This window comes from Larimichthys crocea, chromosome II, assembly GCF_000972845.2.
Source record: "Larimichthys crocea isolate SSNF chromosome II, L_crocea_2.0, whole genome shotgun sequence".
Lineage (NCBI taxonomy): Eukaryota > Metazoa > Chordata > Actinopteri > Sciaenidae > Larimichthys > Larimichthys crocea.
Genome location: NC_040012.1, coordinates 5,295,712 through 5,309,891, shown reverse-complemented (window position 1 = coordinate 5,309,891; position 14,180 = coordinate 5,295,712). Strand labels below are relative to the sequence as shown.

General features: G+C 42.0%; 3 protein-coding genes across 6 annotated transcripts in view; all 3 read left to right on the top strand.

The window, feature by feature from the left end:
- The window catches only part of LOC104935536 (La ribonucleoprotein 4B), a 39,071-nt gene extending 30,933 nt beyond the window's left edge, over positions 1–8,138 (top strand). For all 4 annotated transcript variants that reach the window (XM_027287460.1, XM_027287459.1, XM_027287451.1 and 1 more), the window contains exon 17: positions 379–8,138. In XM_027287460.1, coding sequence (XP_027143261.1) covers positions 379–723 — 345 coding nt within the window. In that variant the 3' untranslated portion in view covers positions 724–8,138. The remainder of the gene's footprint in view (positions 1–378) is intronic.
- A 923-nt stretch (positions 8,139–9,061) lies between these two features.
- Positions 9,062–9,467, top strand: LOC104935535 (histone H2B 3). The gene is given in 4 exon segments (XM_010751387.3): positions 9,062–9,149; positions 9,152–9,208; positions 9,211–9,246; positions 9,249–9,467. Coding segments are annotated over 4 exon segments (357 nt in total). The 3' UTR covers positions 9,425–9,467.
- A 1,499-nt stretch (positions 9,468–10,966) lies between these two features.
- The window catches only part of LOC104935539 (uncharacterized), a 10,849-nt gene continuing 7,635 nt past the window's right edge, over positions 10,967–14,180 (top strand). Inside the window, 2 exon segments of the mRNA XM_027291617.1 lie at positions 10,967–11,075; positions 11,077–11,145. Coding sequence (XP_027147418.1) covers positions 10,978–11,075; positions 11,077–11,145 — 167 coding nt within the window. The 5' untranslated portion in view covers positions 10,967–10,977.

Below are 14,180 nucleotides of genomic sequence, written 5' to 3'. Positions count from 1 at the left end.
GTTAGATGAACATCCTGTTGTCAGGTTGAAAGTTCCCAAGCACGAAAACTTTTAGTTGTACGCCGTGAGCAACGTGCTGACTGGCACAAATCCAACACAAGGCCCTTAAGTATTACATTGTAGTCTGTTACTTGGCTGCAGGTTGCAGCGCTCTCCCTCAACACTGGACCAAATTCAAAGCATGAAAAAGTTTCCAGGTGGGCTACAACATGAACAGAGGGAGTTGTGGATGAGGGAAGGACAGTGTGTCAAGACGAAAGTACTTACGAGTACTTAAACATAGTAGAAACGGTCAATAGAAACATATGTGCTGCAGGAACAGGCGAGCGTTGTGCAGAATATTTCATGACTCTGTTGTCGTCGTCGTTTTCCTTCCAGGAGCTGAGGAAACCCTCCTACGCTGAGATCTGCCAGCGGGTGAAGGACGCCCCGACATTACAGCAACCACCGACCCCCAAGGAAGCCAAGCCAGCCTGCGCTGCCCCTGCGGGCGAGGAGAGGAAGTGCCCTGACGCCTCCATCCCGGCAGGGGAGGCCAAGGCCAGAGAGACATACCCCTCCTCCTCCTCCTCTTCCTCCTCCAAACCCGGCTCGGCCACCCCGGGCAGACCCCCGAGGGACGGCCGAAGGCCGGCCGGGCGGTGGGCCTCCCCGCCCCCCCCACACCCAGGGAAAAACCCCAGCAAAGATCCCCACCACACCCCGCCCAAGTCCCCGCAGTAGGGCGACGCTCCCTGCCCTCCTCCTCTCCCTGTGTCCTCCAGCCTCGCCCCACTACGCTCCACAGAAGCGTTTAAAAAAAAAAATTAAATAAAAGGAAATATAAGTCAGGGCTACTCAATACTTATATCCCAGAATCACCAGTCACAAACAAGCATAGAGGACGCCTTCTTTTCTGGATCAGGGCTTGCAGACAAAAAGCACTTTACTGTGCATGTAGAGCACCGTTTCATTCGTTTTATTCTATTTATTTTTACTTTTTTGTTTTAATATTCACTTTTTTTCTCCTTTTGCATTACGTAGTAGTGTCGGCCCGTACGTCGACGCAGACAACACTGAAATTTATTCATTCTGTCCAAAAATGGCCTTGTGGGATTTAAAAAAAACAAAAATTAAGTCTTGTGTGTGAAGCAGCAAAGGGGCATTGTTGGAAACCAACCCCACCCACCCCCCAGTGGATGATGGGAAAGGGTTTGTTTGCATGTTGAGTGGCACCGTTGTGCAACTTTATGTAGCTTAATTATGGGTCATCAGATATGTGTTTAAAAAAAACAAAACATTCACATCCATATGCAAGGCATCGAAATCTCATCGCAGCAAGACTCCAGAGATCTTTTGGTTTTGCAGATTTATTTACACTAGATTACTTTTCAGCTTTGTTTGTCGACTGTTGTTAAAGTTACTGCTGGTAAGCGTCGCTGGGCGTCTCCTCCACCTCCTCCTTCCTCTGATCACCTCCCTCTGCTGTTTTGTTGTTTGTTTGTTTGTTTTTACTTTTTGCTGGCTATATATCGCATAGCTTGTGTCTACCGGCTGATGTGAGATCAGTGCCAGCATCAGACAAAGAAGGGCACGCGGGGGACACCAAAACTTTGCACAGAGACAAATTCGGCATCGAGGTCGCCTGACGTCGGCCAAATAATTTGGGTTATGGTGTTGGAGTTTCTCGTTTAATGAGTCCGTTTTCTTGGCATTGTATTTTTGCTGTCCTCTCTTCTCATGTCCTTAAAAAAAAAAACTGTGGAATAATAATCAGCAGGCACATGATATCGCAGGAAGAAGCACGGCGATGGAGCTGACGGGCTGACGAATCCAGTCTTGACGGTATAAAATGCCGGAGTTGGGGAAAACACTGGTGAGCCGAGATTATGACTGTGAGGAAATTAACACTAGCTACCACTCAAGATGCTCGGGAAAACCCACGTCGGTTTACCACCGTGAGAGGTCAACAGACTGTCATAAGGAGGAGGTGCATTTGTTCTGAATATCTGCTGAGAAAACTCCTCAGGGGACGAAAATGCACAGAGTTCAGAGTTGAGCGTGTAGTTTGGGTACAGAGACGGTGTTTTCTCGTTCAAACCGGTCAATCAGTGGTACGTTTTCTTGTTCGTTCTTCTAGATTATGGTGCTAGACGTCAAACCCTGGAATCTCTCGCTGCGGGCTCACCTGATACTGTATGTAGAAAAAAAAAATAGATTTTAAATCTACACAACTTTATTTGCACTGTTAGTGTTTTCGTGAAACTCAAGAGGGCAAACCTGAAGCAAAAAAAAAAGGGAAAAAAATGCAAATTCAGTACAAGTTTTCCACCCTGCAAACATCATCATCATCTCTGTAGACGCCACCGCCGAAGCTTCTTGTTTTTGTTGAACACACTGTAGTGAAGGATGGACGTTCACAGTCGTCCGGCTTGTTATATTTTCGATGGCTCGTCGTGGATATTAATTTTTGTTTAGTTCTGAAGGAGGTGGTGCTCTTGCGTAGGCGTGCGGTGGTTTGGATTTTGGCCTCTTGTTCTCGCATCAGGAGGATTTTGATTGAACTAGTGCTTGTATACGAGTATGGAAAGTGAGACGATTGTTGTACAGAATATTTTACTAAAACTAAACCGATGAAGGTTGAAAGACGAGTAAGGTTTGTTTGTTTTGTTTTTTTCCGTGTTTTTCGGGAATGTAGTTCGCCACGTTGGAGTGTGGAAGAGATTTGGTTGGGAGTCCCGTCGGGAGCGCACGTGAACAATGTTGAACCAAACATCCTTTTAAAAAAAATTTAACAAAGCGTTAACGGGCAGGTTTACAGCAGGATCGCGATCAGGAGAGTCTGAAACTGTCGTGTAAAATCGATCCTCAGGGTGAAGACGTTCATCTTTCCTCACGTTGTTTTTTGTAGGCATGCTCCCTCATTGGTTTCTTCTAAAAAGAAAAAAGAAAATGAAGAAAAAGATTGACCAGAGCACACGGCACGTCTTTCTGCTTCATTATCATGTTTTTAGGGATAAATTACACCTGACAGGAGTTCGATGTAAAGCACAGAGTCAAAAAAAACATCCTGACACGGATTAGCGCCCACACAAATTCAGGTGTAATGAGACATAATCGAGCGGCATTTTGCGACATGAATCCTTCGTCAGATTGAAGTACCGAGAATTTAGACGCAGGGAGGAAACCTGTTGATCAGACTTTTGTTTATTTGAGCTCTCGGGTTGGGAGCTCTGTCTACTGTAGCAGCCACTTTGGCAGATAACCAGCCGAGTCTTGGATGTTTTACTGTATTCTAAAAGATGTAAGCGACTTGTGTCGCCGAGTTTTGTTGGATAAAACCGTCAAAAGTTTGTTTTCTGGGACCGAACAGACTTTGAGTTTCCCTCCCTGCTCATCATCGGCCGTATGCTCGGGTTAATCTTTTTTTGTCACCTCAGATACAAAACACACCTTTATATTAAATGAACCCCTCTGTACCATACACAAACCTACACCACGTGGGACCTCGCATGTCTCGCCAATGTCTTCCTGCAACAAGAAGCATTCTGCGTAATCCCACTAAGAGAAAACCGGATCTGGAGAAGGGAAAGCTTCATTTAACAAAAAAAACTAAACAAAAGCCTGTACTCCTGCTCATAGCTGCTTTTGATTTGGACGCTAAATCTTGAGTTTGTTAAAGAAAATATTTTTTTGAAGGACTGAGATGCACTTGGATGGGTCTGATTATTATTTTTTTTCTCATTGGTGGAAATGGTAAAAGAGAAAATGCACCATATCCACGTATTTATAAACCAATGCTGTTTATTCCATGAGAAATATTGTTTCTTTTCTTTTTTTTATTATTTTAGGGAGAAGAAGAAAAAAAAGATGCATCGAGGTCTCTACGTATACGCAAAATGTAAAAAAAAAAAAAAAAAAAAAATTCCATCCAGTGTTTGAGAAACTTGAATTTTATTTAAACTTGAAAAATGACTTTGCCTTAACTTTTATACAAGACAAGCATAGTTTATTTCTTTTCAGAAAAAAAGAAAAATATCCCCGAAAAGTTAACGAAGCGTGACACGTGGAAAATATTTAGTCGTACCGGACGTCACAAGTCTTACCGGAGAGACGGAGCGAGTTCAAATCTAGCAGCGTTTTTCTTTCTTTATCCCTTTTTGTTTTTTCTTTTTTTTTTTTTTAACTGTACGAAAAATAATCATTTTGATTGTTTTTGTTTCTTGTTTAATAGTTTTCAGGTTTTTTTCTTTTTTGTTTTTTTTTGGGGGAAAAATATAAACCTTGTAAAATGCAAAACTAGTCAATACTGTATTAAATTTGTGCACTTTGAAGTGTGTGCTTTGCTTGTACAGTTGTAAATACTCAGAAAAATATAAGAGGTACCTTAAAATGATTATAAAAAAATATATTGATCTTGTTGAACTATTAATGTTGCTATCGAGCTGGATGTAGGATATAAAAAAAACAAACAAAAAAACTTAATGTCGTGCTTTTGGAAATATTTCTTTAACTTTTTTTTTTTAATTATTATTTTTATTTTATTTTATTTTTTTGGGGTGTGCGGAGTTTGAATTCTGCTCCACTCTGCAGCGTGTCTGATTGTAAATTTTTGTTTGTTTTTGTTGTCTTTCATTCCATTTTCCATACCTGTGTGGTTGGTTGGTTGCACCTGGGTGTGTACAGGTGCGTCCTTAAACCCCGCCCCCTCTCTTCCTCACTGTGCACTAATTGGGGAAAAAAAAAAGCCTGTGGTACTGACAAGCATCTTATTAACGAACCTCACAAAGCTGCGTGTCCACCGACATCCTCTTTAAAAGCTCTGGCTTCGATTTTATTTTACTGTTAAACTGGAAATGTTTATTTTTCCAGATAGTTTTGCTTTTTTCTTATTTTTGCAGCAAAGTTTAAAAGCTGACGCTGTTTAGCAAAAACAAAAACAAAAAAGCACTACATGGCTGATTTTTAGTCATCACTGTGCAACAGCAGCAGCCACTGATGCAAGGTATTTTTTGACGTCTTTAAATATTACTGTTATAATACCAAGAAAATGAATAGATGTAACTTAAAAGCTACAGTAAAGAGTATTAATGTAATAATTTCAGGGGGGAAAGTAGCCTCGTGTAGACCGTGACACTAATACTCGATATATACCGTGATGATTATGACATGTTCATACATATGCAACTCAACAGTATATAATCAAACTGCATTGTGTCCACATGAGGTGGACAGCATGACTAGACAATATGTAATGTTAAATAATATTAGTAATAGGACAATAGAGAGCTGAAGTTCTGCCTCTTTGAGAAAAACCTCGGCGCGATGATGTATTTCGTCATCGAGGGTTTCTTTCATCGGTTGTGCTGAAACGTAATTAGTTTTTCTGTCCATGTTCACGGATACATGAGAATATTTTACTGGACTGGGTGAACACTGAAGGAGTAGTTAAGGGGGAACCGTTAGCCTAGTGCTGTCACATTTTAAAAAACCCATCGACCAACACATGAGCTCGTATCTTGTCTGCTTAAAACACAAAAAATCAAAATGATAATTGGTGTTTTTCTTTTGATATACTGACGTCTTTGTGAAGCTGCACCTGGCTGTTCACCAAGAAATAGTTCCACCACATAACTCTAAAATCACAAATTGTTTATGTTACATTAACTAATGACAAGATACATGTTTGTTGTTTAGCTTTAGAGGCGCTGGTAAATATCTATCTTTGGGCGGAGCCAGGCCAGCGGTTTCTACCAGTTCCCAGTCTTTATGCTAAGCTAACCACATCCAGCTGTGCACAGGAGTGGTGTCGAACTTCACGTCTAACTCCGTCTTAATACAAGACAAAACTCTAATTCTGTTGCCATACAACAGCTAGATGTAGGGTTGATTTGTCTTGTAAGTTTTGGCAGTTTTTGATACGACACAGTTCGGTTGGTACTAAAAAGGTTCGATTCCCATCCCTAATCGTGAACTTTGATAGTGTATTTATGGCTGAGACTTATGGGAGATGTAGTTGTTGAGTGCTAGTAAATTTTGAGTTTGTCTTGATTGAAACGCGTTGGCTATCTAAATTGCGTTGATGTTTAATCAGTGTTGGGATTCTCTCTCCTCTAGTTTGTGTTGATTGAGTCTCCTTTTATTTTTTCGGAAACACTTTTATGGTGTTCAGGATTTGTTTCTTTTATGGACAGAAAACCACCGAAACTCGTTTTACAAACCGATAAAAGAAAAACCTCTTTGACAAAATCCAACTGAAAGCCAAGAGGCAGAAAATCGGGCAGGACTTCTCTCTGTATTGCTGCAACGTATCGGCACGCTGGTGTCGGTGTGACCTTGCCTTTTTCGATATAAGCTGCACCTCCTCGAGCCTCCAGCTTTAAAAAGAGCGATGCCCGATGGACACGTGCAGGTTTTGTCTTCATACACGCCGCGCTTTGAGGCGATCTGACGCGTGACTCCGATGGACGATATCAAAGCCGGAGCACAGCGAAGCTTGTACAGCACACGGCACTCGTGGTGGGAGATTATCGGGCAAGATTTTGGCGCCACTGTTTCTTTAAGACGCTTTTTTGTTTGTTTGGGGAAATAAAGTGAAATGTTGTGTCTGTCGTTGTGAGGTAAAAGTTCTCCCACCCGAGTGTCGACGAGACTAAACTCAGCCAAAAATTGTTGAAATCTGCTCAGTGTTGTTGTCTTTAACCCTTATTTTCCTTCTGATTTATCTGTTAAAGGTTTCTTGTCCATGTTCTTCAGCTTTCATGACTTCCTCTCCTGAGAAATAAATGTACAAATACTTTTCTTTCTTTTTTTTTGTTTTTGTTTTTGGGGGGAGTGTGGGAGAAAAGCTTCGGCTCAACTGGAATGACAGTTCAGTTTATTTGTTGTTTTATTTGTACGTGTGTTTCAGAGTTTTCTGGCACATAAAGTACATTAACATGCGCAGATTGAGGTGTCTGTTTAAAACCATTTGATCACATGTGGACTGCATTTTTGATGTGGCAAAGAAAACCAATAACTGTGCCATTATACAACTGTTGTTCTTTTGTCTCGACTGGGCAGTTTAACCTGTACATAGCTGAGCGCTTGCCATCTCGGGCTTTTTTTTGTTTCTTTTCTTCTTCTTTTTTAAAGTTTTCGTGTTTTATTTTAAGATGTGATTTTCTTGTTACTGAAAGTCCATCAAAGACTTCTCACAATGTGACACCACTGACTGTAGGAGCGGTTCCCGTGCGTTGTAACTTTTGCGGTCGATCCGTCGCCGTCGAGGTCGAGGCATGTTTTGACCTCCAGAACTTTTTGAGACATGAACACAGACGCTGATTACAAACTTTGGGCATCCCTGAACTGTGAATGTGTGCATGTGTGGAATAAAATAAAATGTACCACCCAGAAACCCGACAGCGATACGGTGACTCTGAAGTGCGACTGGATGGTACCACTTTTTTTTTTTCCCCCCCCGAAGGGATCTCTCATTTTCGGCGGCGAAGACGGCCGCAAAGTTCTGCACGCCTTCTCCTGTATCGCCGGCATTAACGCAAAAAGGAGGAGCGCCTCCTTTTCTCATGGACTTCTACACGGAGCGTCACACCTCATATCAGCCTGTCGGACGCCTCAGCTCTCAGTCGCCTCCTTCCTGTTTGTTCGCCCTGATTTTTGACAGTGCCATTGTTCGTTTGTTTGTTTTCCTCGAGGGTTGCATCTTGTCGTAAAAATTGAACGGCCCCCATCCTCGTTCTCCTTGTGTTCCTTTTTTTTATTTTATTTTCAAAGATATAATAACGAATGCACACCAACTGACTGGAACAAGACTCGATCTCTTTATCAACTCACTGTGGTTTAACTTCATTAACACTCTCACCATGCTACGCTAACAGCTGTGGACAATCGATGACTCCATCGCGTTGTTGGGGTTTGGACAGATAATTTTGCCTAACGACACCTTTAACAGATGTGGAATGGAGGTTGCGTTCAAGAGGGCTTCTTTTTTTTTTGTTGTTTGTTTTTGGGGGGGGTCTATTCTTCCATTGAGACTGGAATCAAGCGTACATGTCAGCTATAGATAATTTAAGTTACTCTGTGTCATGATGTAAAACTGTCTAATTTGGAGAAAAAAAATGTAGCTTACTGAAAAATAAAGATTTAGGCACTGTTGAGGAGCCACTGTGTGTTTTTTGTTTGTTTGTCTCTTTATAGAAGTTTATTTATACATGATTACATATTTAAATATCTTTATAGAAGTTTATTTATACATGATTACATATTTAAATATGTAATATATAATATTCTCCAAGCTTCATGTCTTATTAATCCTTCATTAATTCCTCTCGTCATGTTTTTCAAGCTAGAGGCTCAAATTGAGTTTAAAGGTCCAGTGTGTAGAATTTTTAGTTCAGTATCTAGTGGACTAATCGCTGCATTGCAATCTCCTCACATCACCCTCACTTTGCTAGTGTAAAGAAGAAACAAACACTTTACGGACTCTGTTTAGAGTCAGTATTTAGTTTCTGTTGTGGTATACGAAATTTTTAAAGTAACAAAAAGACAAAGACTGTTATTTTAAGGTTATTATAGATGCATGAAAACATAGTTATAAATATACAATATCTGCCTTATTCTGAAAATAAAGGCCTCTAATCTTACACACAGCACATTTTAATATGTGCAGGAAACATTAAATTAAATGTGTGTTACACATTAGCACTTTGAGATTTCATTCAAATGTAAAGTGCTTTATAAATTAAACTTATTATTATGTTTTTATGTTTATATAGGTATGGTGTTATTTTTTATATATATATATATATATATATTATATAATATATGATATATATATAATATATATTATATATATATATATATATATATATATCTATATATATATATTACCTATCGATGTTTTCTTCAGTTTCAAGTCCCACATTTGAAAAATCTGTTATTTCATGAAGGCGCATGCTCAGTCTCAAACACAACGTCTTGGCAAATCCCTGTGAGCAACAGCACAGTCTAATTTACATACGGCGCATACAAAAGGAGCCGGTCCAGCGCGTAGGACTTACCGTCTAACTCATCCCGAGTAAAGATGCCAGAACCGCCAAACCCCAAGAAAGGCTCGAAGAAAGCCGTGTCCAAGGCCACCAAGACCGGCAAAGAAGAGGAAGAGACCAGGAGGGGAGCTACGCCATCTACGTGTATAAGGTGCTGAAGCAGGTTCACCCGGACACCGGGATCCCTCCAAGGCCATGCTGATCATGAACTCCTTCGTAGGCACATCTTCGAGCGCATCGCCGGTGAGTCCTCCAAGCTGACTCACTACAACAAGCGCTCCACCATCACGTCCAGGGAGATCCAGACCGCCGTCCGCCTGCTGCTGCCCGGGGAGCTGGCCAAGCACGCCGTGTCCGAGGGCACCAAGGCCGTGACCAAGTACACCAGCTCCAAGTAAACCCGCTGCCGACCTGCGACACAAAGGCTCTTTTAAGAGCCACACACAGATAAACTAAGAGCTCTCACTCCTGTTCATGCAGTTTGTGTCCTGTGGGAAGAAGATTCAGACTCCTAAAGTATGTTTGGTTAATTTACCGCTGGGTGGCTGAATCCAGCAAGATCTCTTACTGAGTTTACTATTAAATGTTCTGTTCAACAGACCAACTACTGAAACAAGTTTGTTTCAAATAAAGACTGTCTGTATACTAGTGGTGGAAGAAGTACTCGGCTCTTTCCTGAATGTGACAAGAGTCCAAGTGAACGTTTAGACTAGGAGTATCAGGAAAATAAAACTTTAATTCTGCACAACATGACCCTAGATAAATGTTTCCCCCTGTAGAAGATTAAACTAACTTCTAAATGGAAGCCCTAAGTGGTCATACATTAATTCCTGGGGACGGCGTGATAAATCTGAGCCGAGCAAATCTGATTAATTTGAACTCTATTTTGAGAACGCGCATGAAATTAACTCAGATAAAAATGTGACCGTTTAGAGCTTCCGTACTTTTACATGCATGTTATGTCATTTAAAGGAGGTACGGGCCTCCAGGCTTTCCATCCCAGGTTACTCATGAAATCTGTATCTTTCTTTATTAATAAGAAGAATATAGGTTTACTTTTATTTCTTCAGTCTCGCATCATAAAGTGATAATTTTAAGTGATAAAATGATCATAAAGAATGAAAGTAAGAGAGAACTTCTGTTCGGCTATACTAATAAAAATGTGATATTTATATTCTGTGCATCTTACTTTTCACAAAGCTTAACATCTCATGTTGCCTTCATATTGTGTTTTGTTATGAAATAGTACACGTTTGATTTACAATTTACATACTGTATACTGTACATGTAAGTTAAGGAGGCAGCCATGCATTATACATTTTATTTCAAATTTGGAAATTTCATTTCCAAAAGTTTCGTTATGCTGAGAGATCCAAAAACAAAATGAAATGAAAATACAGAAAATGTATGATGTATGACCAGTAGGGCTTCCGTAGAAGTTCCTTAAATGAGAAATTAAAAAGATTAAACAGTTCATCAATAAAGAACAAAATAACAGTGATCTTGACTTGATCTTGTAATATATATAATATATATTATTTTATTTGTAATTGATGATTACTTGTTTAACTTAAACATATTGTAACAAAAATAATTCCCCCGGGGATTATAAAGTATTTCGATTTCTGAATAAACACCAAGTTAAGGAAGAAAGAGATCAGTTATAATGAATGTGAATTGTATAAAAGAAGTTTAATAACGTTTATTAATTAGAGATCCTAAATATTAGGAAGATCTAAAGTTAGTATTTAAAACGTGCTCTTATTTTGGTAGGTAACTTCCGCTGTGAAAGAGCGGTTATTTTGAATTTTCTCCTCCAATAGGTGACGAGCTACAACGCGCGTGCTCCTCCGCCTGGACCAATCAGCGCCGGCGTCCTCCGGCGGCTCCTTCATAAGCGGCAGTTCGCGGGTTGAACCGCATTCATTGACCGGGACTCGGAGGAGCGACCATGGCCAGGACCAAGCAGACCGCCCGTAAGTCCACCGGAGGAAAGGCGCCCAGGAAGCAGCTGGCGACCAAAGCTGCCCGTAAGAGCGCCCCCGCCACGCGGCGTGAAGAAGCCTCACCGCTACAGGCCCGGTACCGTGGCTCGGCGAGAGATCCGCCGCGCACCAGAGTCCACCGAGCTGCTATCCGCAAGCTGCCCTTCCAGCGCCTCGCCAGGGAGATCGCTCGGACTTCAAGACCACCTGCGCTTCCAGAGCTCCGCGGTCATGGCTCTGCAGGAGGCCAGCGAGGCTTACCTGGTCGGACTGTTCTGAGGAACACACCTGTGCGCCATCCACGCCAAGAGGGTCACCATCATGCCCAAAGACATCCAGCTGGCACGACGCATCCGCGGGAGAGGCGTAGACTGACCGAGACCCGGGACACAACAAACAAACACAACGGCTCTTTTAAGAGCCACAGACATGAACTAAGAGCGGCAAGTCCTGAGACACGATCATGGTCCCTGAAGTCCATCTCAATACTACATGTTAATGATTCACATGGTACAAAGAGTTAAACAAGAAGTTACCACCGTCAAACATACAAAGTATGTGCAATATTAAAAAGTGTATTTGCAGTGCCCGTAACAATAGCTGAACCGTACCCACATTACAAAACCATGAAACAATACGTTTATTTCAAGACAGGGACAGTGCACAATAAAACATTAAAGCATTGGTGCCAGGTTCTAGCAGAACCTAGTTTCTGGTGATGGGAATTTTGGCTCCCAAACCACTTTGGTTTTATTAATTTATTATTGCTGATTATATTATACTGCTGTTTTAAATGTTAAACGTGATTGGTCAAGTGTGGGAGAACAGGAGGGAGAGTGTCGGGGAGAGGAGACAGTGAGGCACCGAAGTGGGAAAAAAACGGATCTCTAAATCGGCTCCCAACAAGGAGCAGGCTCCCGTCGTTTACTTCAAAGGGCAGCTCTCTGCAGACTGTTGTGCTGTTTAGGTCCAACAGCTGCACAGAGGGGTCCAATTTGATTTTTATGTCATAGGGGCCCAAAATTCCTGGCTCTGAGATCAGGAGTGGTGTGAATGTCAGAGCTGGATGAACAGTAAGTGACTTATCATAGAAATGTAGGAAAGATTATTGGGAGGGTGTGAGGTATTTTTCTAACAAACAATATTGTTGAGTAGTATTGCTTAACTTTTTTAAATAGCAGTTTGCCACTGTATTAATTTGTACATGACTCATTCAGACGCAGGATCTGGCTCTCTACGCGGGGTTGTGGCTGCTAGAAAGAGCCTTTGTTTCGTCAGGTCCGGGTCTTCACTCTTTGGCCACCTTCTCGGTCTTCTTGGCAGCAGCACCGCCTGGATGTTGGGCAGCACGCCGCCCTGAGCGATGGTCACTCCACCCAGCAGTTTGGTTGAGCTCCTCGTCGTTGCGGACGGCGAGCTGCAGGTGGCGGGGATGATGCGGGTCTTCTGGTTGTCGCGGGCACGTTACCGGCCAGCTCCAGGATCTCGCGGTCAGATACTCCAGCACCCGCGCCAGGTACACCGGAGCTCCGGCGCCGACACGCTCACCGTAGTTGCCTTCCTCAGATGTCTGTGGACTCGGCCGACGGGAACTGAATCCGGCCCTGGAGGAGCGGGTCTGGCCTGGCTCAACTTTAACCGTTCCTTTTCGCGTCCAGACCCTTCAACTCTCGGTTTGTTTCAGATACAGCAGAACCGCCGTGACAGCGCGCTTAAATACAACGAGCTGCTCGTTCATTGGCTGCAGAGAACGTAAGGGTGACGTCCAATCAGAAAAGAGCACATCGAATTCCAAGGCTTCCGCCTTGCGCTACACTGGATTTTCAAAATAAAATCAGAATCGCTTCTTTTTTTCAAATGGGAGTAAAAATGTATAAAACAAAGTACCGCATAACTGCAATCAAATGTTAGTTTGTTATCTATACTTCTCCCATTAATGTTTTTTATTAGGGTATTTCAAAACCAACGTCATTACTTTTTCTATAGTTTTAACAATATAAGCACAAACAGTAGAAGGTAGGAGAAAATACAAAGCAAAATATAATAATAAAATAATAATAAATAAAGCTGCAAGCAGCGATGGTCGGGCCCTCGCAGATATGCGCACGTGGAAATGTGCGCACGTGGAAATGTCCACACAGTTTCCCCAAAATTCATCATTTTGATACTTTTACTCAGGAAGTCTATGTGAACACACCACCAAATGTGAAGTGAATGAATAAAACCATAGGGGAGTTCGTTCAAAACTGACCTCTTCTACATAGGCCGATCACCGAAAAATTGTGAATTCATTCTAAATATCTCTCTTCCGGTTAATTGTAGCTTATGCTCAAGAGACTTTTTTGTAGAAAAAGTTTGTAAAACTGTAAACCAAGTTCCGACAACTCTGACAAATATATGATAGCCGGCACACTTTTGCCCGAAATCAGCCCAAAGGTAAATGGAGTCTCATTTTTTCCCTCCGAAAAATCACTCAGAAAAAGTTGCGGCCACGCCCTCTGATGAAAAGTTGGATTGATAACTTTCATTGTCGAGGCCTTGAGAACACACCGCCAAGTTTCAAGCACATCGGATAAAATCCCAGGAGGAGTTAGTTCAAATGCGACCCCTGGAAATGAGCCCAAAACCCAAAAAGTCAAAATTTGGAAAAAAATTGGACGCTGTACGGTTCACTGGAGCCCCGGGCACCAAGAGACTTTTTGTGCGTCTGCGCATGTTACATGCTCCCACCGAGTTTCGTACACGTGGGCGAAACCGTGGTGAGGGGCACCTCCAAAATGCACACTTAGGCGGCGCTGTCAAGGCACACGTCCATGTGCGGGTCCCCAAAACACAAAATTTTACACCTGATGGGGGGGGCAAATTTTAATTTCACGAGTTTTCGGGGGGATATGGGCCTTCGAAAATGCGATTTACATTATGGAAACTGAAGGGGAAAAATGAATATAAAAGCGAAAAAAATAGTAAACATACGAAATTCAATAGGGCTCAATTAGGTGCTCGGGCCCTAATATAATTATTAATCTATGTAATATCACACTCGATCGTTCAACAGGAGTCACAGCCTGTAACACTAATGCTGCATTCAGGTCACATGGGAAAGATGGGGAGAAAGTTTCCACTTTACAAATATGATTCACATCATCACATGTTAGTGTGACATTTTGTC